Source organism: Emys orbicularis, chromosome 4 (genome assembly GCF_028017835.1).
Source record: "Emys orbicularis isolate rEmyOrb1 chromosome 4, rEmyOrb1.hap1, whole genome shotgun sequence".
In the NCBI taxonomy this organism is placed as follows: Eukaryota; Metazoa; Chordata; order Testudines; family Emydidae; genus Emys; species Emys orbicularis.
In genome coordinates this window covers 131,908,752-131,933,072 of record NC_088686.1, presented here as the reverse complement: position 1 = coordinate 131,933,072, position 24,321 = coordinate 131,908,752, and the positions used below count along the sequence as shown (strand labels likewise).

Here is a 24,321-nt window from a genome sequence, read left to right as displayed (position 1 = left end):
TTTGTTTTGAAATGTATATTATATTATTCAAATGAAATCTCAGGATTGGAAGGAAGCTGTTTGATTTTATCTAAATGAAATATTTGTATTGACCTGAAACAAACACACAAAAAGCATTCGGAATTTTGTTTTGTGGGAAATTTGGTTTTGTTCCATTTCGGAACAGAAAACTTGTTTGAATTCCTGGCAGTTCCCATTCAATGGAAAATGTGGTTCCTGTCCAGCTCTAAACCACAGCATGTTGGTGAATCAGCCCCTAGATCTATGTGATGAATTCAGTGTGAAAGCAGGCGGACCAAGCTCTTATGGGTTTGGTGAGAGTTCTTTTGGTTAAGCCTGAGCCGTTCTCTGGATGGGTTTCCAGTGGGAGACCCGAATTCAAATCCCTGATCTACCTGATTCAGGATCTCTTGCATCTTAGTCTGATCTTCTGCATAACACAAGCCATAGAACTTCCCTGAGTAATTCCTGGTTGATCTAGAGCAGATCTTTTAGAAGGACATCCAATCTTGATTTAAGAATGCAACTAATGGAGAATCCACCAGGACCCTTGGTAAGTTGTTCCCTGTTAACAACGTGCACCTTATTTCTAGTCTGAATTTGTCAAGCTTAAATTTACAGCCATTGGGTCATCTTAGACCTTTCTCTACAAGACTGAAAAGTCCACTATCAAATATTTGTTCCCGAGCTAGGTACTTATAGACTGCCATCAAGTCACCCCTTCACATTCTCTTTGTTAAGCTAAATCGATGGAGATCCTTGAGTCTCTCACTATAAGGCAGGTGTTCTAATCCTTTAATCATTCTTATGGCTCTTCTCTGAGCCCTCTCCAATTAATCTTCATCCTTCTTGAATAGTGGACCCCAGACCTGGACCTAGTATTCCAGCCGTGGTCGCACCAGGGCCAAATCCAAATGTAATTTTACCTGCTCCAATTGGCAGCTACTGGTTCCTCTCCTATTTGATGGCCTCCACTGGTGGCTGTCAACGCCAGTCCTGCTGGTGGCCTCTGAGAGCAGTTCCCACTTCTCCCCTGCTCCTTCCTTTACTTATAACATCTCCTGCTGTGTTGGCTTCTCTGCCTGGTTTCAATCTGCTTGCACAGATGTCCAGGATCTTCCTTGCAGAGTCTGGCTGGCTGCAGAAGCAGCTGAAAGGAGGAGAGCCAGCTCCGTAAGAGATGTGTTCTTCACAGACCACCAGCAAGGTGTTGCCCATCTAGGATGAGATCCCACTGATTCAGCTATGGGAATAGGACTCAAAGGGTTTTTGTTAATATAGCAACATTGTGGGGATCATTGGTAGGGCACAGATGTGGTTTAGTGATTATGGGATGTTCTGAGGATGAGTCCACTAATTAGAAACATGGAGAACTGGAGTGGAAGCACAGGGTCACATCATGCTCTCAGCTACTCCAGGGGAACAGCACTGAAGCCAGGGCCATGCTTCCAGATTTGTCCTGGAGCACTGGAGATGAACTGATGCTCCTTTGCTCTCTTGCTGGATCTCCGTTTCTCTGCAGAGGCCACTTGTAATGTGGTCCCCCATGTGGGGCTCGTCACTGTAACAGGGAAAATTCCAGCTAGCTCTGCAAGCCAAATTATCTCTTTGCGAGCAGTTGTGGGTCCAGCCAGAGCCACCTAGGAATTTCATGGAGACCCAGGAATCATTATAGGGAGATCTTGGGAGCTCCTTAAACCCATCATTTGTGGCCTGCTTTTCACTGCACATCAATACGAGGTGTCCCAAGGTGCTGAAGACTCTCATCTCCCATTGACTCAGCACCTTGCAGGATTGGGCCCAACATTAGAGGCCTTTGAGGCAGGGGCTGTCGTTTTGTTCTGTGTCTGTACAGCCCCTGACACACTGGGCTTCTGGTCCATGACTGGGACTCCTAGGCACTACTGTAATACACCTAATAAATATTGTAGAGTGTCTAGCACAGTACAAATAATTAATTAATAACATCCTCCTCCTCCCAGGGGCTGTAGCCCATTCGCTTCCCCCCTCAGTCATATTGGAAACTTCTGTTCAGTCCCCTTGGTGTCGGGAAAGCTACCCTGTGTGGGACTGATTTCCAGGTCCTCAGCACCCACAATCAGGGCTATATGTTCAGAAGGGCTCAGTGCATTAAGAATATAAGAACGGCCATACTGGGTCAGACCAAAGGTCCATCTAGCCCAGTATCCTGTCTTCCAACAGTGGCCAGTGCCAGGTGTCCCAGAGGGAATGAACAGAACAAGTGATCCATCCCCTGTCACCCATTCCCAGCTTCTGCAAACAGAGGCTAGGGTCACCATCCCTGCTCAGCCTGGCGAATAGCCATTGATGGACCTATCCTCCATGAATTTATCTAGTTCTTTTTTGAATTCTGTTATAGTCTTGACCTTCACAACATCCTCTGGCGAGGAGTTCCACAGGTTGACTGTGTGTTGTGTGAAGAAACACTTCCTTTTGTTTGTTTGAAACCTGCTGCCTATTAGTTGCATTTGGCGACCCCTAGTTCTTGTGTTATGGGAAGGAGTAAATAACACTACCTTATTTACTTTCTCCGCACCTGTCATGATTTTATAGACCATTGGGGCAGGTCTGGAACTGAAGACCTGAAAATCTGGCCCGGATTTCTTTGGAAAAACTGGCGCTATTAAAATACCGTTGCCCCTTCGGCCCAAGCGATTCACTAATACTGGGGGCCTTGCTGGGATGTTTCTGTTAGGAGAAATTGATGAGAGGACTGAAGTCTTTCTTGGGTGCAATCCTATCTTCACACAGAGTCCTGTTCCCCTGAACACAGTGAAAACAAACAGCAGCAGGTAGTTCCCTTGCTTACCATTTCCAAGTCTGCCTCTTCAGTCCCCTCTGTCTCTGCTCGCTCTCACAGCTGCTGGCTGTTGGCTTTCAGGCCTAATGCACACAGTTCCAACCAATCAATCTCCTCACCCCTGCATTTGCAACTAATCCCAGAGAAACCGCTGAGCCCTCACAATTTAGCATCTCATTGGGCCCCCGGCAATACAGCCTGTTGTGTTGGGCGGTGGTGGCTTCTGTTGTCTCCAGCTATCGCTACATACAGGGGAGTTTAATTGCTCCTCCCAATTTGTCTTAAAGAAGGGTGCTTAGCACACCCATCACCGTTAACAAGATATGGGATTATCTGCAGGGCAAAGAGCCACTTAATGGCAGCCCTTAAAACCTTCCAGCATAGCAAATAACAACCAGATGAGCAGAGGCTGCTGGAGTCAAAGTGATCATGTGGCACCCACCCCCTTTGTACATTCACATAGGAACAGGAGCTAGTAGAAATTGCTGGACATGGGAGACCTCAGCCTGCTGAGCAGATTCTATACATCACGGGCTTGTGGCGTAGACAGAGAACTGACTTGCAAAGCGTTTGACGCAGCCGAAGCAGGACAGCTGTTGTTGCTGGCGGAACTGTCACCGCTTCATAATCAATCACAGGAGAGGGGCACCTGCTTCCTGTCGCGGAGTTAGGCCTGGCTAGAACAACAGAGGGGGCATCTCTTCAGCAAAGATGCGACAGTTCGTCCCTTTCAAGCACTCCAAAGCAGCTGCATGGAACCACTCGTCTCTAAAAGCAGTCGGGACCCTGCGGCCTGACTGTCCTTTCCGAGCAGATTTCTAATGGGGTAACTGCATGGACGTCGGGGGGCTCCTGATTTACACCGGCATGAGAGAAAGGGCATCTGGCTCCATGACCACATGGCCACTGCTTGGGCAATTTCCCCTTCCCCTAATCACCCTGCTTCATGGAGCTAGCAGCAGTGTAAGGCAGAGGCTGGTGATTCATGAGAAGCCCACGCCCCCAACCTCACGAATCCTCAGTCATTGGCTCTCCCGGTGCATAGCTGCATTTTGGGACCCCCAGGAGGGCTGGCTAGAGCCCCTTGCAGGAGTTAATGCTGCTTCGAGATGCACTCCCTTGATGCCACGTCTGCTGCCTTCACGACACAGGTTTCCTAGGGGTCACGCGCCACTTTGTGCAGCCGCTGCCCCGACATCCCATCCTGAGTGACGTGCTGGCCACACGGCTGTCATAGGGCTTTGAATGGAGCGCTCTGCAAAGCTGCCTTTCTGCCAGGACTGCCCAGTTGGGGCTGTTTCAAACTGGGGTCGAGTGCAGTGCCCAGTCAATGCACTGCAAGGCTCGGCATTGCCATTAAACATCTCCAGTGTGGCTCTCCCTCTCTGTCTGGGTGTCTTCACTCTCAGGGCCCCGCATGGTCCGTCCCCCGCCGACCTATCCCCTCTCATTCGCTATTGAAATGTCAGTGCCCGTCTCCGACGGCCCCATGATTCCCACCTCCGTCGCCCACTTGTTACGTTTTCAACCACGCGCCTTCATGGTTTCTCCCACGCTGCCCCTCACACGCCCCATAAACATCTGCAAAGCCGCACCCTTGTTCTCCTGCAGCTCCCTCCTCGGAGCTCTCTCCTGAGAGACCCCTGCCGGCCCTGCTGACCAGGATTGTCTCCTTGTGTTCCCCCATCTGCCTGTACCCATCTCTTGTCTCATCTTGTGCTGGTGATTGATGACTCTTTGGGTTCTGTATTTGTACATTGCCTAGCACAATGGGGGGACCGGTCCATGACTTGGGCTCCTTGCCACTACCGTAATGCACCTAATGACTAACAGTAATAATGGCAATGCAGCGGGCCAGGTCCTCAGCTCGTGTAAATCGGTGTCACTTCAGCATAGCTAGATGTAGCCTGGTGCTTGCATGTCAGGTTTTGTTTTTAGAAACATCAGAGTCAGTGTCCCAGAAACAGCCCTGATGACAGACTCTCGAGCGAGTTTGTAGTCTTAAAAAAGCCTGATTCTGCTCTCGAGGCTACTGGGTTTACATCGGTGCAAAGTCACTGACTTCAATACAGCTACTTCTCTTCCCGTTCACACCAGCGGCCGCACCCTCGACTGCTGCAAAGTTGAACCAGTTTAGGGGATGTCAACGCTGCAGCTGCCGGTGGAATTCCCGGCTCGGGTAGACGTATCCCCGCTAGCTCGGCTCGAGGAGGGGTGTGTACATGGAGCAGGGGGGAGAGTGCGGGTTTGGGTGCCCAGGCAGCCTGCGGGAGCTCAGGACTGGGTATGGGGGAGTGGCAGGGGGAGATCTTGGGCCTGGTGTGGGGGTGGCAGAGGGAGAGCTTTGGCCCCCTCCTTCAGAAAATTCTGTTGTACCCCGGCCTCCCAGCTGCAGTGTAGACATACCCTTCGCTCACTTCGGTTCCCTCAGCTTCGCTCACACCACTTCACGTCGCACCTTTGAACACCCCGGTGGAGCGGATCTGATTTTCATCGAGTTACCCCCCCCCCCCCCCCCGCTCCGGGTGAATCTACCCCACGGTGCCTGGGGTCTGCTGGCCTCACACCAAGGGCTCTTCTCCGAGGAAACACTGGAGCACACAGCTTGGGAGCAGTGGGCTGCGCGGGCCCACTGGGATGAAGTGGCAGGTGAGATTGGCATCATATTAACGAACATGCAGTGACCTCGTGAGCCAGTGCTGCTTATTTGGGGGAATGGAAAAAGGCGGCATTGCTGAAATTCTTCCAAAGAGCTAGAATGAGTGACTTTGCAGACCCGGAATGCCTGCCAGCCTTTGGAGGGGGCCAGCTGGTGCACCGGGCTCAGGGATTTAATCTTGAGAGCGTTGCCCTTCCAGGAACAGCAGAAGTGGAGGTTTCTCCTGACAGAGGGTCTCGTTAGAAAGAAACCACAAGGCACAATCCCTGGGCTTGGTTAGCTGCCTCATTTTGTTTTCTTTGGTTTACTTTATCCCCCATGATGGGCCAGCTCTGCCACTGTGAAGGGGGCGGGGCAGAGTCAAGGCTCCGCCCCCTCTCCCTTTGCCCCTTCTCTGCCCACTTGCTTGCATGGGGCAGTAGTGGTCCTGAAGAACCGGCAGGCAGCATGGAAAGGAGAGGTGGGAGGCTCGCACCCCTGTGGGCTGTATCAGCTGTTTGGGGTTTCCCAGACGGACACTGGAGAGGGAGACACTGTGAGTTTTAAGTATCAGAGGGGTAGCCGTGTTAGTCTGGATCTGTAAAAAGTGACAAAGAGTCCTGTGGCACCTTATAGACTAATAGATGTATTGGAGCATAAGCTTTCGCGGGTGAATACTCACTTGGTCAGATGCACTGTGAGCTTTGTCTCACCCCGACCTGCCCGGGGAGCCTTCCCCCAAATGGGATGCTGGATCCTGAGCAATGGCCAGACTCCCTGGGGGCTGCTAACAACCTCCCACAATGGGCCAGTTCTCCCCCACTAGCCCTCACCAGCCTGGGAGGACATGGGCCTAACAAAGTCCTTTAGCATGCCACAGACTCAAGCCTGGAATTTACCCCCCCCCCCCACTCCCCCAGAGGATCTCGCCCAGCTGGAGACAGCTCCATCTGAGTCTGCACAGCCAGGCATCTCCTGGCCATGCGCTGGGAGCGTCTTGAATCGGCTGCGGGGCTCGGATCGTCCAAGCCGTACAGCACCTGCACCGGACCTGCGCGGGCTGGAAGTGGGGAGTCATTTATTTACCTCCCTCATGGGCACTGTGTGAGGCTATAAAACCTTTTCCGGCCTCTCAGCCTCACACCGAGATGTCTGGTGCCAGCACTCCAGTCATCTAGACCAGTGCTTCTCCAAGTCGAGCCGCCACTTGTTCAGGGAAAGCCCCTAGCGGTCTGGTCCGGTTTATTTACCTGCCGCGTCCGCAGGTTCAGCCAATCGTGGCTCCCACTGGCCGCGGTTCGCCGTCCCAGGCCAATGAGGGCTGCGGGAAGTGGCGCGGGCCGAGGGATGTGCTGGCCGCCCTTCCCACAGCCCCCATTAGCCTGGAGCGGCAAACCGTGGCCAGTGGGAGCCGCGATCGGCCGAACCCGCAGATGTGGCAGATAAACAAACCGGCCCGGCCCACCAGGGGCTTTCCCAGAACAAGCGGCGGCCCGACTTTGAGAAGCACTGATCTAGACAGTCTGTACAAGGCTAGACAGTCCTAACAGGGACTTAAAGTGGTGGGAAAATCAGGGCAGGACAGGGGAGAAGGAGGCATAGGGGGTGGGGGTGAGGTCAGGAGTGGGGTGAAGCAGGGCAGAGCCAGAACAATGTGCCCATGATCAGGAGAAAGACGGGGAGCAGGGCGGGCAGTCAAGGGGTGCTCTCAGAGGAGGGCAGTCAGCAGGAACATGGGGGGTGAGCTGAGGTGGGGGCTGGAGCGGGGAAGGGGCGACGTGGCAGAGGAAAGGGGGAGGGCAGGAGAAAGTGCTGCAGCTCTGTGCAAGGAAAGGGTTTGAGACCTCTGAGCTGTTCCCCACAGGCCAGTGAAATGGATGTGCTGGGCTTAGGGGATTTCCCCAGTTCCCTTACCCCTCCTCATGCTGACCTGTCTGTGGGGGCTGCTGCTTGCAGCTCAGACAGGAGCATCCAGCTCTGGAGGCCTTGTCCCTGAACCACAATAAACCTCCTCAGCCACAAAGGTTTGGCTGAACTCCAAGGCCAAGCCCTGGCTCAACCTCCAGCCCTTTGGAGCTTTGCCAAACTGTGCACTCGAGAGGAAACATCCCAGGGGACGCCCAGGCCCCAGTGTTGGATCGTGGGGGTTGGCTCTGCCCATTCTACAAAGCAGGGCCCATGTGGATCCATCCGAGCTGCCTCCGAGCGGTGTTTGGATCTAGGTTTGTAGTTCAGACCCGGCTCTGGGCTCTTCACCATCCTGTTCTGTAGAAATGACCCTAGAGGAAAAGATGGTCCCGTGGCTCAGCAACAGGCGCGTGATTTTTCCCAGCACAGCGCACGCCCCGTGTTTGCTTACGCGGCTCGCAAGGGGAAGCAAACACACCTGCCAAAGTGGTACGTGCTTCAGCTGCACACATGAAGGGTCAGGCTGTAGCCTCTCCGATGACTGGCCTCCTAGGAAGCCCTCAGGACAGACTCGGTGGCTGCGGTGGACATGAACTCCATATTTGCAGGTCCTCACATTGCAGCTTCTTTCAACAAAATCACCTGTGGTGGAAGCAGGTGCAACGCCCATCGGGACTAGTGGGCGCTTACACCGGGCTTGGGTTTGGTCTCTGTGCCCAGTTTTATAGCCGACTCCTTCAGCGTCTCATTCCGCGCTCCTAGAGAGTCTGCTTGGCTCTGACTCTGCCATTCAGAGTGCTCCGGTTGCTACAAGAATTCACCCTTTGTTAGAGATCCTAGAGAGCAGAGGAAACTCATGCCAATGAGAAAATCTCTTTGCCCTACTGATGGCGTCACTGCTTTAAAAAACCTTGATGTCTTTCTGGTTGGAACAGGTCCAGCCCATTGTCCATGGTCTTAGCAGTGTATATGGGGCAGGGAGGCCTGGGGTCACGGGGAGAGTAGCACCCTCTTGTTTACTTCTGCTTTTCTGCGCCAGCTAATAGGCCTGTTTGTGAAAGGTGAGTGACATCAAAGTAAATATATTAAGTTACCCCTAGGGGGTCAGATGAGTTATGAGCCCTGACTCTCTGAATCACGCTTCCATGAACGGTGGCTCCGTTTTCCTGTGTATACAAGTTTCGGGAGCACTTAAGGTGAATATTTAGAATTTGTTTTCTTGAAATCTTGCTCAACGTAACCGCGCGAGGCAAGGTGAGTGAAGCTCTTGGGGATTGGCAAGAGTCAGCTGTGAGGGATGTGTGGGGGATTTCAAAAGCTCATGGGATCTGCCTTCAAAGGCGCAGGGTTTGGGGGAAGGAAGGTTCCTGGACGGGAGATTGAGTTGGCAATTCCAGGAATGTGTGTCACTCAACTGGCAGCACTTTTGTTTAGAGCCAGACTAGATGGGCTGGGGCCAAAGAGATGATTTCAGGCTTTATTTAAGGTTCTGTGCGAAGAGACTGGCGCTCAGTAGTTAGTGGGGGGAAGGGAACAGGAGGGCCATAGCATCTGCCACCAGGTGCCTAGATGATTGGAGCTGCTTTCTAGCACTTCTGCTGAAATAACAGTGAGGTGAGATTCACCTCTGCTGTAACTCCATTGATATCATTGGAGGGCGGTCTAAGTGATGGGGTACTGGGATGGGACTCAGGAGACCTGGAGCCTATTCCTCACTTTGCCACTGACCTACCATGTGACCTTGGGCAAATCCTTTCACCGCTCTGTGCCTCTGTTTCCCCACTTACCGTTTGCCTCTCTCGTCCATTTAAACTGTGAGCAGGGCAGGGGCTCTCTCTCACTATATGTTTGTACAGTGCCCAGCACAATGCGGCACCATTCTTGACACTATTCTAATCCAAATAATAAATAAAAGCAGGAATGCCCCATGAGTCTCTTCCTCTAATATTTATAACTTAGGTGTCTCAAGATGGACATCAAAAACAGAGTCAGCTTTTGAAAACTGTAGCCTAAATCAATGGTAGAGCTGGGAAAAGGACCCAGCAGTCTTGACTGCCAGTCTAGTGTCCTATCCACAGGTCCAAGTGTAACCCTTCTGCCAGGTGTTTTTGGCAACAAAAAAGGGTTTCCTTTTAAAATTTACAAAACATCACGGGCTCAAGCCTCACCGGTAGGGAAAAGCTACAGCTAGATCTCCACTGGCTACTCTTAACAAGCACCGACTCTGTGTATAAAACAAGGGAAAACTTTATTAAGGAGAAAAATTTGATTTTTCTTTTCATCCAAAAACTGAAATTTTTCAGGGGCCCAAACCCAAATATTTTTCAGTTTCAGCTTTTTTTTTTTTTTTTTTTTTTTCCAGTTTTGGATAGTTTTCAGCTGAAACCCACCAAATTTTGGCTGAAAACCATAGAATGTTCAGGTTTCCTATGAGAAATCCCTTTTTCTTCCACCCAAAAAGGAAAAAAAAAGTATTTAGTCAAAAAAAAGTTTAGATGGAAATTTGTTGACCAGCCCTAACAGCCAGTGCCTGATGCCTGCTCCCCTTGATGTGTGAGAGTGTCCCAGATCCACAGGGGATGTGAGTCTGTTACCACCCACCAAGGGAGCCTTGACTCTTTAGTTCAAGCTGTAGCAGCTTCTGCTTTTAGCTCTGGAAGTCCCCAGTTATAATGCCAGTGTGTTGGTCAAGATGGCAGTGATCACAGACCCACTCTGGTTGTACAATGGGACATTGTGGGGGGAAACTTTCCTACACCACCTGGTAACTTCCCAGCCTAGCTTCTGTAGTACAGCTGCACATCTACCTCCTGTTCACAGCTGTACTATTGTGGAGCGTTACAATTCCATCTGCACCCTGGGCATGGGCTGCCCTGCCAAGCTGATTCCATGGAATGGCACTGGGAACTGCCTCCAGGACAGGCGCAGTTTTATGGAGCCACAATCATACCTGCCTGTTCCTGTCTTGAGTTCCTGCTAACTCATTGCCCATGCTGATTTCCTGAAGGGAGAATGTCACAGGACAGTTACTGTAGGAGTGAGCCGACTCTGCACCCCTTCCTCGGGATAAATCCCCATTGACATCAGTGGGTCAAATCCTTACATAGGCTCGTTGACTTAGTGGGATTTGCTGGGGAATGGAGTGAGTAAAATCTGGGCCTAAAACATCTGTGTTTTGCCCTGGTGGGGGGGGGGGGGGGGAGAGGTAGGGGGAGGGGAGTATTTCCATTTCTGCATTTGAGATGCCTTCTTTGGTGTAGAGGTTTGGGCGCGCCCCTGGGATGCTGAGGGCCCTGGTTCAAGCCCTGCGGTGGGGAAGGGGTTTACAACATGTATCAGCTGCCTTTGGGGTGAGGGCTAGCTCAGTGGTTTGAGCATTGGCCTGCTAAACCCAGGGTTGTGAGTTCAATTTTTGAGGGGGCCATTTAGGGATCTGGGGCAAAAATCTGTCTGGGGATTGGTCCTGCTTTGAGCAGGGGATTAGACTAAATGACCTCCTGAGGTCCCTTCCAACCCTGATATTCTATTGTGCCATTTGTTTTCATTTGGTGCCTCCTTATTCTCATATTATGGAAGAGGGTGACCTGTCTACCTAATCTAGTCTAGGGAATTCTAGGGAACCCATCACTGGTATTTAGACACGATGAGTGAAATGCGTAAAACTTGCACAACACATAAGTCAAGCTCACACCGTATTTTACATGTTGGATTTACATGTGTCTCAGCTTTCTATTGGCCCATCTGCCCAGGGAGAATTGTGCCCCATCTTGACTAGATGACTAGGAGCTCCTGATGTAGAGTTTTAGCTATAGACTTACTCTTGATCTATGTAATAGCAAACACTGTTTTGTTACTATTAATTGTATGGTCAGCACATGATGGACTGATATGTTATAAAGGTTTGAGATGGAAGTCAGTCAAATCCATCACCTTCCAATGAAGTATCTGGTCTCCTGAGAGTGAATATGTCAGATATTAAACAGATACTAAATGGGGCCTCAGCCAGAAGCCAAAGAACTTGAGAAAAGCCAAATCTGAAGCAGTTTTCTTCTGCATAAATAGGCTTGGCAGAATTCAACTTTTATTTTTGTTTGTTTATAATTTCAACAGATAATATTGATATTTAAGCAGCTTTTCAGTATTTACTGATTTTCACAGAAGTTGTTCAGACAATTATTTAATGACAATAAACATTGAGATTCAAAAAGTTAAAGTTTTATAACCATTAAAACATGAATTGTCAACATCACAGGTCAAAATATGCCAAGTAAATAGCATTAAATCAAGCTCTAATTAGTCCTCAAGTTGCACTTTGCTTACTTTACTTCTCTGTAAATTTTGATTGTTGTTGATGGAAATATTTTTTTATCCATTTGTGCTTGGTGAAATTGACATTTACTGACATTGACCGATAAAAAGCCGATCCTTCCAAACCTGTGTATAAAGTAGGACGTGGATTTTGCCTCCAGGTTTGGAGCAAATTCCAGGCCCTGCAGTCTTCGTCGTGACCCTTTGCCTGGCTGTTAAAAGTTCAGAGCAGGCCAAGACGTATTCCCTCTTCAACAACTCACTATCACCTCTGCAGGGCAGATGTGTGCTGCTGCCCTGGACACGATCCCCCAGCAGGGAGCAGCATGGATAATGGCTAGAACAGGACACTACTGGGTCTAAAGAAATAATATTCCAAACCGCTCAGTGCCTCGGTTTCCCCAAGTGGAAATGAGGTAATAACACTTACAGGGCTGATGGGAAGCTTCATAAACCGACTGATGCTTGAGATGCTCAGATGAAAGATGCTATAGAAGAATATAGTATTAATTACTATGATTACATCTCTCGTCCTGCTTTGTGCCCTGATATTTTCCCCCAGAGCCTGGGAGGTTATTTCTGCTTGCCATGTTAGAGCTGAGAAGCCTTTGGCGAGGGCGTATCCTCCCTCGCCAGAGCCCGGCCAGCAGAGTAGGGAGTGGTTTATGCCGTGCGAGCCACCAAAAATAAATGATCAGAGACTTCTGTCTTTCTTCTCCTTTAGTGATCTGAGCATGAACAACATTAGCGAGCTGCAACCCAGCACGTTCCATCATCTGCGCTTCCTGGAGGAGCTGTAAGTATGATGCGACTGCACAGAGCATAGCTTGTTCCGGGACGGCGTGTGGTGGAGAGGACTGTGGCTTGGGAAGGCAGCCAAAGTGACCTCAGTGGAGCTAAAATGCAAGAGGGGAATCAGGTCCTATGTACCTAGGGGAGGTGAGAGTTACTACAGCAGATGCAGTGGCTTGACATAGTGATGAATTAATTCCATGCTGAGTTGCACTAGCCGTTACATTCTCCTCTCGCGCCGATGGAAATCAGGAGTTGGCAGCAGACATTGCAATCGATGCAAAATCAACATGAGAGTAGCATCCGCAGTTTGGGGGCCATCCTGTCCCAGAGCAAAGCAGGCCAAATCAGTAACTGCTCACACTGCTGGACAGGCTGTTTCACCTTCTGGAGATATGGGGATCTCCTAACGACCTGGACGTGGGCTGGCGAGGTGTAACTTTGACGAGGCATGTGTAAGTGCTGCCATTGAGGTGGTGTAAGTAGGCCGTGGAATTCAGGAACTATCTGATTTTGCACCCAAGGCGATGGGCTCCTGTTATATGCCCGCGTGAATGGCAATGTGCTCTCTGTGGCTATGCCTACACTTGGTGTGTGATGAGAACCAGCACGAATATGTGCACACGAGCAGGGAAACCTCACCCCTAGCTCTTACCGTCCACCCACCCGACCTGGCACTCTGACTACGCGTGCACCAGCAATATCAGTGATGCTGGCAAAATAACAAAATGAGGCCATGTGCCAGTGACACACCTGGCATGGCTGGAGATGGTAGCCTGATCTGAAGGGCTCACATTTACCCTAGTGCAACGCACCAGCATTAGGAGCTACTTAAATTCCATGTAACCCCTGAAAATAGGGCATAATGGGACAGCCCTTTGCCTGGGGCTGAATTTCACCCTGAGAAGATAATGCATTATATCACCTGACCATGAAAGAGGCCTCTATGGTTTGGTCCTGATGCCGTGGCTGCTTGGAGCAGGCCAAATATTAGAGCTGATGGAAAAAAGTTGTGTCAGAAGAGTTTACTGTCAAAAAAAGGCAGCTCCATAGAAATGGAAACACTTTTATGTGATACTAAAATATTAATTTTAATATTGCATCAGTTTATAGATGACATAATGTTGTATCTCTAACTATATGGTATGTGTGTTGTTTTTAATATTTAATTATACTATAAAAGTTGAAATGAAACATTTCAACACTATCATCCTTTGCATTTCCACAGCTCCTTCCACCCCAGGATCTCATATGGGGGAGCCAGTAGGATTATCCCCATTTTGCTTAGGGATAAATTGAGAACCAGAGAAGAGAATAAATTTGCCCAGTGAGTCAGTGGTAGATGGGGGACTAGAACCCAGGAGTCCTGGTCTGATGCACTGACTACTAGGTCACAGCCTATCACACTCGCTGGCATTGTATCATTGTTTCCTTGTACTCCGCTGTCAGTCCATGTGTATCCATCTGTTGTCTTTTGTCGTAGGCTTAGATGGTTGTTTCCTTGGAGCGGGGGCTGTCATTTTGTTCTGTGTCTGTACATCACCTAGCACATTGGGTTCTGGGTCTAGGACTGGGCTCCGAGATGCTACCATAATATGCCTAATAAATAACGTACAGCGCCTAGCACAATGGGGTCCTAGTCCATGACTGGGGTGCCTAGGCACTACCATAATGTATCTAATAAATAATAATATCAAAATAAACATGTCAGAATGTTTTTTAGTTTGGGCTTTTCAGTCTGAGTAGAAAGGCCATTTCCCCCCCTAATGTCAGGATTTCCTGAGGAGCAGAAATTCCAGTTCCAGACCATCTCTCTGGCACAGGCTGCCCCAAATGTGGCACCAGCCACTAATCAGGGCCAGGGCCCTGGCTAACTGGGGGTCCTTGGGAAAATGGGCACCCTGTGCCCCAGCCTGCTCTGCCTGCCTGCCCAGAATTCCTGCCGTGAAGTGGGGTTCATAGAATCATAGAATATCAGGGTTGGAAGGGACCTCAGGAGGTCATCTAGTCCAACCCCCTGCTCAAAGCAGGACCAATCCCCAGACAGATTTTTACCCCAGTTCCCTAGATGGCCCCCTCAAGGATTAAATTTACAATCCTGGGTTTAGTAGGCCAATGCTCAAACCACTGAGCTATCCCTCCCCCAGGACTTGTTCTGCTCCTCCTGCCCACCTGCTGCTCCTACCAGGGAGTGCGGGAAGCCCCCGCGCCCTGACCCCACTCCCTGGCTCGAGCACCGGACGGGCAGGGGAAGCCTCCATGCCCCGACCCCGCTCTCCGGCAGGAGCGCGGGGAGGGCAGAGGGGACGGCAGGCAGAGGTAGGGAGGGGCCCCCACTTGCTCTGGCCCAGGGCTCCACAAAACAGTAATCAGTCTCTGCGTGGCACTCCCTGAGAGCAGGCAGAGCTGGCTCTTAGCTGCCCCGCCTTTCATGCTTCCCAGCACGTGTTCACACTTGTGATGGCAGCTTACTGGCCCCAATTCAGCAACGTTGGTGTAAGACAGTGTAATGGTGATGAGACACATGTAAGCTATGCCCTGATCTTGCCGCTGATCCGCTGTCTCAGAGGAAGCAGGGGAGAACAACACCTTGCTGCTCTGAGCCTTTGTGCTTTTGAATTGTGTGCTGCACTCAGACACCACAGGACCAGGCGTTGTATTAGGGCTGGCAGGCGTGGGGTTCTTGCCGCCAGCTAACCAGGACAGAGGGGTTGGCTGCAGGCTGCTATTCTAGGCTGGGCTGGTAACAGCGAGTAGAGGGCAGAGTTTGTGGACGGAGAAGGAGAGCAGGAGGGTAAAGGGAGATCCCCTGTGAGCAGCTGGGCAGAAGGCTGTGTGCGTGCTTAGGGAGAATCTCTCTCTCTCTCACACACACACACACACACACACACTTATTGGTGAGCAGATAGCATTGCCTAAAGGTTAACCAATCTGAGGACAGAGCAAAGCTTCAAAGTCTTTTATTTATTTTTTCAAAGCCTCATAATTTTCAAATCAGTCTCGTTATTTTGGAACGGACTGCTCTTGTTATCTGCCAGGGCTGGTGATGACTGGCCAACGTACTAAATGGGAATAAGGAAAGCGAAGGGGGTGGAGAAGGTGGCACATAGATCCGTGCGGTCATAGAGTCTAAGGGCAAAAGGGACCATTATGATCACCTTGTCTGACCTCCAGCATAACACAGGCCAGAGACCCTCACCTAGGGATTCCTGCATCAAACCCAATTACTTCGGGTTGAGCTGAGCAAGAAGTGCCCAGTCTTGATTTAAAGACTTCAAGTGATGGAAAATCCACCACACCTGTTGGCAATTTGTCCCAGTGGTCAATTCCCCTCGCTGTTAAAAATGTGGGTCTTATTTCAGGTCTGAATTTATCTAGTTTAGCTTCCAGCCACTGGTTCATGTTCTACGTTTGTCTGCTACATTCAAGAACCCTCTTATATTGGAAACCTCTTCCCCTTGTAGGCACTAATAGCCAGGATGAAGTCACTTCTTAACCTTCTCTTGGGTAAGCTTGAAGTTTGAGCTTCTTAAGTCTTCTGCTATGAGGAAGGTTCTCCAGACCTTGATTCCTTCTTGCTGCTCTTTCCTGAACCCTTTCCAGTTTTTCAACATCCTGTTTAAAGTGTGGAGACCAGAACTGGACACAGTATTTCAATCTGTGTCCCAAGGTAATACTGTTTTCCCACTTCTACTCAGTATTCCCCTTGCTAGGCAATTAATGGTTGCCTAGCTGACAGTGATCATGACCTGACTCCATGTGTCATGTGCAAAAAGAAGAGAGAGAGAGTAGTAATTTAATAATTAGCACAATTAGCTTCCCGCAGCTCCCATTGGCTGGGAACAGCAAACCGCGGCCATTGGGAGCTGTGAGCAGCCGTGTCTGCGGATGGTCAATGTAAACAAACTGTCTCATGGCCCGCCAGCAGATTACCCTGACGGGTCGCGTGCGGCCCATGGGCCGCAGGTTGCCCACTACTGCTCTAGAGGCTTCTAACCCTGCTGATGACCCAGGTGGCTGTCAATATGATGCCACATGATGGAATTTCTGTTTGTTCAGTTTGGTTTTATAAAAATCTAGGAAATTAAATAGACAAAAACTATATTAAAAGAATATGAAGGTTCAAAGTCCAGTACTCTGGAGTTAGGAAATACCAGAACAGGATGTTGGTGCATCACCAGTGCACCATCAGCTCCAGTCGAGTCTTGCCTACCACCTCCAGAACCCCATCCAATCTTGCAGTTTGCTTCCTCACCCCATTCTGCTGTCCTTCTGTCCCGTGCAGAACGTTCTGTCCTCCCTTCTTACCAGAGTGTCCTGTTTGAAGATTGTCCGTCTTCTTCGGACAGTTAGAGATCTTCTCTTCGGCATATTTGATGTCCTTGTGAATGGGGCTGAACATCCATCCTTGAGTGTATTTTATGCACTACCCTATTCCTTCCCTCCGATGAACTCTTCAGAGATTTTCCCTAAGTACCTGACAGCAATTGTATAGGCAGACATGTAATAAGAGGGTAGGTCCCCTCATGGATCAGTAACTGGTTAAAAGATAGGAAACAAAGGATAGGACTAAATGGTCAGTTTTCACAATGGAGAGAGGTAAATAGCGAGGTCCCCCCAGGATCTGTGTTGGGACCAGTGCTGGTCAGTATATTCACATATGATCTGGAAAAGGGGGTGAACAATGAGGTGGCAAAGTTAGCAGATGATACAAAATTACTCAAGATAGTTAAGTCCAAAGCTGACTTTGAAGAGTTATAAAGGAATCTCACAAAACTGGGTGACTGGGCAACAAAATGGGAGTTGAAATTCATTGCTGATAAATGCAAAGTATTGCACATTGGATAACATAATCCCAATCCGACCGGGGCTGGTGCCAGGTGCTTCAGAGGGCAATTATCAAGTGATCCATCCCCTGTCCTCCAGTCCCAGCTTCTGGCAGTCAGAAGTTTAGGGACATCCAGAGCATGGGGTGCATCTCTGCCCCTCTTGGCTAATAGCCATTAATGGACATATCCTCCTTGAACTTATCTAGCGCTTTTTTGAACCCAGTTATATTTTTGGCCTTCACAACATCCCTTGGCAATGAGTTCCACAGGTTGACTGTGTGTTGTGTGAGGAAGTACTTCCTTATGGATGTTTAAAACCTGCTGCCTATTAATTTCATTGGGTGACCCCTGGGGTTCTTGTGTTATGTGAACAGGTAAATAATCCTTCCCTTTCACTTTCTCTACACCATTCATGATTTTATACACCTCTATCATATCCTTCCTTAATCTTCTCTTTACTAAGATGAACAGCCCCAGTCAAGTGGAAGCTGTTCCATACCCCTAATCATTCTGGGGACATTTGGGGGCATTTTTGTTGCCCTTCTCTGCACCTTTTCAAATTCTAATATATATTTTTTTAGATGGGGTGACCAGATCTGCACACAGTATTCAAGGTGTAGATGTACCATGGATTTATATAGTGGCATTATGATAGTTTCTGTCTTATTATCTATCTCTTTCCTAATGGTTCCTAACATTCTGTTTGCTTTTTTGACTGCCGCTGCACATTGAGTGGATGTTTTCAGGGAACTATCCACAATGACTCCAAGATCTCTTTCTTGAGTGTTAACAGCTAACTGAGACCCCATCATTTTATATGTATAGTTGGGATTTTGATTTCCAATGGGCATTATTTTACGTTGATCAACATTGAATTTCATCTGCCATTTTGTTGCCCAGTCACCCAGTTTGGTGAGATCCCTTTGTAGCTCTTCATAGTCAACTTTGGACTTAACTATCTTGAGTAATTTTGTATCATCTGCAAATTTTGCCACCTCACTGTTCACCCCCTTTTCCAGATCATTTATGAATATGTTCAACAGCACTAGTCCCCACTATTTACCTCTCTCCACTGTGAAAACTGACCATTTATTCCTACCCTTTGTTTCCTTTTTTAACCAGTTACTGACTGGCAGCAGTGGAAGGATCATTTATCACTAAGGATCAAGGATGGCTTTGTGGTTACGGCACAGCACTGGGAGTCAGGAGCTCGGTTCCTGGCTCAGCCATTAACACTCACTGTGTGGTCTTGGGCGAGTCACTTTCCCCTTCCATGCCTCAGTTTCCCCACCTGTAAAATGAGATAATGATACTCAGACATGTGCTGTGAGCTGTAACTCATTAATATTTCACTCGGGGCTCTTCGGAAGACAGGTGTTACAAATGCAATCAGTGATATAGCCCCAGGGGGCTCCCAGGCAGAGCAGATGCTCAGCTTCATCTGACTTTGAAGAAGCAATGTATCCAGAGACTCCCTTCCCAGGATGGCTCCCTGACAGCTGTCTGTCAGGCCGTTTGACTGCATTCTTGGCACCCCCTGCTGCCTGCTCTCTCCATCCCCGCCCTGCCTCGAGCTTTGGAGTGGGAAAATATCAAACTGCGTTCAATGCTGGCAACAAAGTGTGGGGAACATGTACAGTCCCCACACAGGCATTGGCTAGTTCTGCCTGCCCAGAAAGACGGCTCCAGTTCTCTGGGAAAGGGGTCTCCAGAAATAGGGGCCTGGCGGTTAGCATCTTTTCTTTTCTTTTCTTTTCTTTTCTTTTCTTTTCTTTTCTTTTCTTTTCTTTTCTTTTCTTTCAGCTGATTAAAATTGCTAATAAATCCCACTTAATGCAGCCTGAAGCCAGGAGCCAAGCAAGACAAGGGCAATTGGCACAGAAGCGATAGAAAGGGGATTTTGAAAGCTGGCCTAGGAATACAAACATGTTGAAATGTGTTCCCCAGCAAGGATTTCTGTTACTGTGTTTCAAACCCCGGTGTCCCCCACGGCCGTTCACCTCGCACCCTCTCAGTTCGGGGCACGTGTGGCCGGTTCCCAACCGCTGGGTCTCCTCCTGGCAGAGCAGGGCCTGTTATCATGGGGGTTGTGTTTTGTGCGCAGAGGCTGGAGTATCACCAGAGGGCACCAGTCAGGGGTCAGGGCTTCGCTGTGTCATGCGCGAGCCAGAAAAGGATGCAGACAGACAAGGTGCAACAAATGCAGGCAACAAATAACAGGAGGAGGTGGGGAAGGGCGGATGCCTGTGAAGCTGGTGGGTGACCACACAGCCACCAACTAGCCTAAGGGCCTGCTACCCCCGCTGGTGTCAGCAGGGGACAGCAACACTCTGGGATCTCACAGGGGAAGGTGGAGCATCTCGCCCCATCTCTCTCTCTTGCAAGTGGGGTGGAGGGGCCAGAGCCCTGCTCCCTGGGACAGGGCAGTTGTGTGCCATGGGTAGGGTGACCAGATCACCACACTAAAATATCAGGACACATTGGGGTGCCATCAGCCCCGCCCACAGTCCACCCCTGCTCCTCTGCCCCAGGTCCCACCCCCTCCCCACTCGGCCCCCCTACTGTGTCCTTCTTCATCCCCAAGCCTGCCGCTGGCTTGCTGCATCCCTCCTCAGTCCCCCACCCACCACTCGCCTCCTCAGTCCCCCACCCACCTCTCGCCTCCTCACCCGCTCGCCTCTTCACGCTCCCGCCCGCCACTCACCCCTACGGCGCAGACTTCCCCTCTGCCAGGTGGGTGCTTGCCCACCCCCTGCCGCTTCTCGCCCCTGCACTGCCCTCACCCCGCCCCCATTCCACCCCCTTCCCCCAAGTCCCCGCCCCTGCCCTGCCTCTTCTCCGCCTCCTCCCCTGAGCGCGCCGCGTCCCTGCTCCTCCCCCCTCCCTCCTGGAAAGCGCTAAGCACCGCCAAACAGCTGTTAGGCGGCGGGAAGCACTGGAGGGGGGAGGAGCGGGGACACAGCGCACTGGGGGGGGAGAAGGAGGTGAGGAGGGGGGAGCTTGGCTGCAATTTTTCCCCGTGGGTGCTCCAGCCACGGAGCACCCACGGGGTCAGCGCCTCCCTCCCGCTCGCCTCCTTACCCGAATATTGGGACAAATGGGGTCCCGATTGTATATTGATCGGGACGCAGGACAAAGGGTTAAATATCAGGACAGTCCCGATTTTATCGGGACATCTGATCACCCTAGCCATGGGGACACTGAGATTTACTGTGGCATATGGAGGCTGCATTATACGGGGCTGTCACAGAGTGGTACCCTGAGGGTCCTTTCCAGCTCAGTGACTGCCCACAACCGCTCCAGGTCTTCTCGACCTTCACGGTGCTTTGTTATGAACTACATTCACAATCCAGAGCCAGCTTCTCCACTTGCTTCTGGGCAAGGGTACGGTAGTCGTAGCAGCAGCCAGTCCTGCCAACTTCTGCCTTCCTTCCGGCTGCCTGCCCTCTCCCAGCACTTCCTTCCTGTTTGCTTATACAGGCCTACCAGCCGGGGACACTTCCACCCCATTAGCCCCTCAGCTGTATCGTCCCTCAGTTAATGGGTCACCTCTGCCAACAGCCTGTCTTTCAATCTGCGCTCACTTCATAGCAACGAGTGGGGAACTGAGTGACAGGCTGCTGAGTCAGCGCATCCCACTACAGGGGCCCTGACACATCTCTGACCCAGCCGTCCAAGGTTACGAGGCATTGCCTTTACTGGGACGCAGTGCATTATGGGGGCCTGACATTTCTGTGGCATGGCGATACTGTATTATGGGGCGTTGGCATTCCTATGACGCAGCTGCACTGCATTGAGGGGCAATAACCTTTCTGTGACGTAGTTCGACCCACTAACATGTCTTTGATTTAGCCGGGCTGCAGCCTGGCGCACTGACATTTCTATGACATAGTGGTGCATAGGTCCTCGATACTTCTGTGAGCCAGCAGCGTGACGCTCGAGGGGGCACTGCAGTGGGTGTGAGCTGTGTTGTGGGGTGCTGGGGTTTCTGGGACGTATCAGCACAGCGTTGTTGGACATGGACACTGACGTTTCTGTGAAAAAGCAGCGCTGCAGGATAGGTCCATCCCATTTCTGTGTGACAGGGTCGATTCTTATTGTGGGCGCTGACAGTTCTGCGACCCAGCAGTCCCACGTGACGGGTTGTTGATATTTAAGTGACAGCAATGCTGCCTTATCGGGCATGGACGTTTCTGAGCGATGGTATTGGCATGGCATTAAGCAGTGCCGTTTTATGGGCCACTGCTATTTGTAGGACAACCCGGTGGTGTATTATGGGGCATTCTGTCACGTATACTGTTGCTGCATTTTGGGGTATGTAGATTTCTGTGTCATAGTGGTGTTGCCTTATGGCAGGTGTTCTCAACCTTTTTCTTTCTGACCCCCCTTCTCCCCCCTCCCCCCAACATCCTGTAAAAACTCCACGGCCTCTTTGTGCCAGAACAACTATTTTTCTGCATATCAAAGCCAGGGCCAGCGTTAGGGGGTAGCAAGCAGGGTAACTGCCCAGGGCCCCACAGCACAGAGGGTGCCGTGTAGCTAAGTTGCTCAAGCTTCAGCTTCAGCCTCCGGTGGCAGGGCCCTGGGCTTCAGCCCCAGACCATGGGGCTCCGGCATTCTGATCCCAGCAAGTCTAATGCTGGCCCTGCTTAGCAGACCCCCTGAAACCTGCTCATGGCCCCCAAGGGGGCCCTGGACCCCTGGTTGAGAACCACTGCCTTATGGGACTTTGACATTTCAGTGCCATAGCAGTGTTGTGCTATCGGGTCACTAACATCCATAGGTGCTGGAACTAGGGGTGCTGCACTCCCTGGCTTGAAGTGGTTTCCATCATATCCAGGGTTGACAGTTTGGTTCAATGGCTCTCAGCACCTCCACTGTACAAATTGTTCCAGCGCCCCTGCTAACACCTCTCTGACATAGCAGCACTGCATTATGGGGGCACTGAAGTTTCTGGATCTAATCCTGCTTTAGTGCAGGGGGCGGGACTAGATGACCTCTAGAATCCCTTCCTGCCCCACGTTTCTATGAATCTATGATGACGATGATGCTTGTAGTGGGGCAGCTGCCCCACTCCAGGAGAGCAGGGGTTAAAAGCAGCCCTTGGAGAGTGCTGTGGCTGGGACCCAATTAGAAAAGGGATTAAGAGCAGCTGAGGGAGGCTGGCTCGGTAGCTGGCCACAGGTGTGGCCAGCTCAATCAGGGCACAACTGGCCCTGATAAGAGGGCTGTGAGTTAGCAGCTCAGAGTCTCACTCCAGCCTTGGAGTGGGAAGGACCTAGCTACCTGGGAGCTCAGGGTACCCGAAGCAGAGCAGATAGGGTGACCAGATGTCCCAATTTTATAGGGACAGTCCCGATATTTGGGGCTTTTTCTTATATAGATGTCTATTACCCCCCATCCCCTGTCCCAATTTTTCACACTTGCTGTCTGGTCACCCTAAGAGCAGAGCAGTGCTGCGGAAGGGCAAGAGGTGCTGGGGAGCTCCAGCTGAGGCCTTGCTGAAGGCCAAAGGACGTACTGGGGCTGCAGGGAGACAAGTGGGCCCAGAAAGGCAGCAGGACCAACCCCCTTGCCAGTGATGAGTGGGCCTGTACAGACTGCAGTTCGCCCCAGAGAAAAGGGGCTAGATGATGACTGGCAGTAGCCACTGAGGTAAGGTGGGTATAGAGGATTGGGGATTCCCCTGGGAGGGGAGATGCAGAGTGTGGGGGTACTGCTGTGGGCAGAACCCCAAGGTAAAGGGCACCGGGGTATGGGAGGCACATGGGCCTGAGGAAGGAGAAACACCGGCCAGCAGGAGGCACTCCGAGTGCTGGAATTGAGCTAATTCCCGGACCGACCAGCAGGAGGTGCCGTGGCGGTGAGTCGGCAGTCTGTTACAATGCTTTTGCATAATTTGGATACAAAACTATCCGAGAGACTGGTTCTGCGTTATGGTTCATTCACGTTTCTGTGACGCAGCGGATCTGCATTCCGGTGTATTGTCATTTCTCTGACCTTGTGGCATTGCTTGACGGGGCACTGACATAGCAATGCTGAGTTACGGGGCATTGCTATTTCTGTGCCAGAGAGGAACTGCACTCTTTGGATACTGACATTCCTGGAGAGCCGCTCTGTGTCATGTTTTATTAAAATGTCTGTGCCTTGGCAGCGCTGCGTTACGGGGCCCTGACATTGGTATGGCCTAGAGTCATTGCCTTGTTCGGCATTCAGATTTCTGTGAGATAGCGGTGCTGCATTAAGGAACATTTCTTAGATGTATAGATTGTATTCCGAGATTTGAAGGCTAGAAGTGACCACTGTGATTGTCTAGTCGGATCTCCTGAATAACAAGTTCAATAGCTGTACTCTGTTCCATACAGAGGCACTTATCAGGGCACAGGAATGGGGAGCATGGGGGCCATGGCCCCCATCACTTTTTACCAGCTGTTAGGGCGAGCGACGGGGGACAGGCCTTGTGTGAAAAGGGTGGCATGGGAGCGGGGATCCGGGGGAAGAGGCGAGGCAGGGGTGGGGCCTTGCAGGAAGGGGCGGGGCCTCAGGAAGAAGGGGAAGCACAAGAGTGGTGACTTGGGGAGAGGGGCGGTGTGAGGGTAGGGACTCGGGGGGAAGGGTAGCTGTGGGGGGCAGGATCACTGTTTGGGTGCCAGTGGCCCCCCCACACTTTTTGGGAGCTTCCACCTTTCCTTGAACTTATAGGCTGTGATCAAGTCACCCTTTATTCTTCTTTGTTAAGTGAAACAGAACTCATGGAGCTCAAAGCATGTGATTTTATTTGTAATTTTAAGACCAGAAGGTGTCATTAGAGCATCTTGTCTCATCTCCTGTGTATCGCAGGCCATTACATTTCGCCCCGTTCCTGCTGTACTGAGCCCAATACCTGGCACTTGGCTAAAACATCTTCCAGAAAGGCATGCAGTCTTGATTTGAAGATAGCCAGATCCACTTTCCTTGATAGCTTGTTCCAATGATTCATCAGCCTCCTTGTTAAAAAAATGTGAGTCTAATTTAAATTTGCCTGG

The 24,321-nt window shown here is 50.6% G+C and overlaps 1 protein-coding gene across 1 annotated transcript in view; it reads left to right on the top strand.

The window, feature by feature from the left end:
* Positions 1–24,321, top strand: part of LGR6 (leucine rich repeat containing G protein-coupled receptor 6) — a 212,203-nt gene that overhangs the window by 52,809 nt on the left and 135,073 nt on the right. The window contains exon 2 of the mRNA XM_065403144.1: positions 12,400–12,471. Coding sequence (XP_065259216.1) covers positions 12,400–12,471 — 72 coding nt within the window. The remainder of the gene's footprint in view (positions 1–12,399; positions 12,472–24,321) is intronic.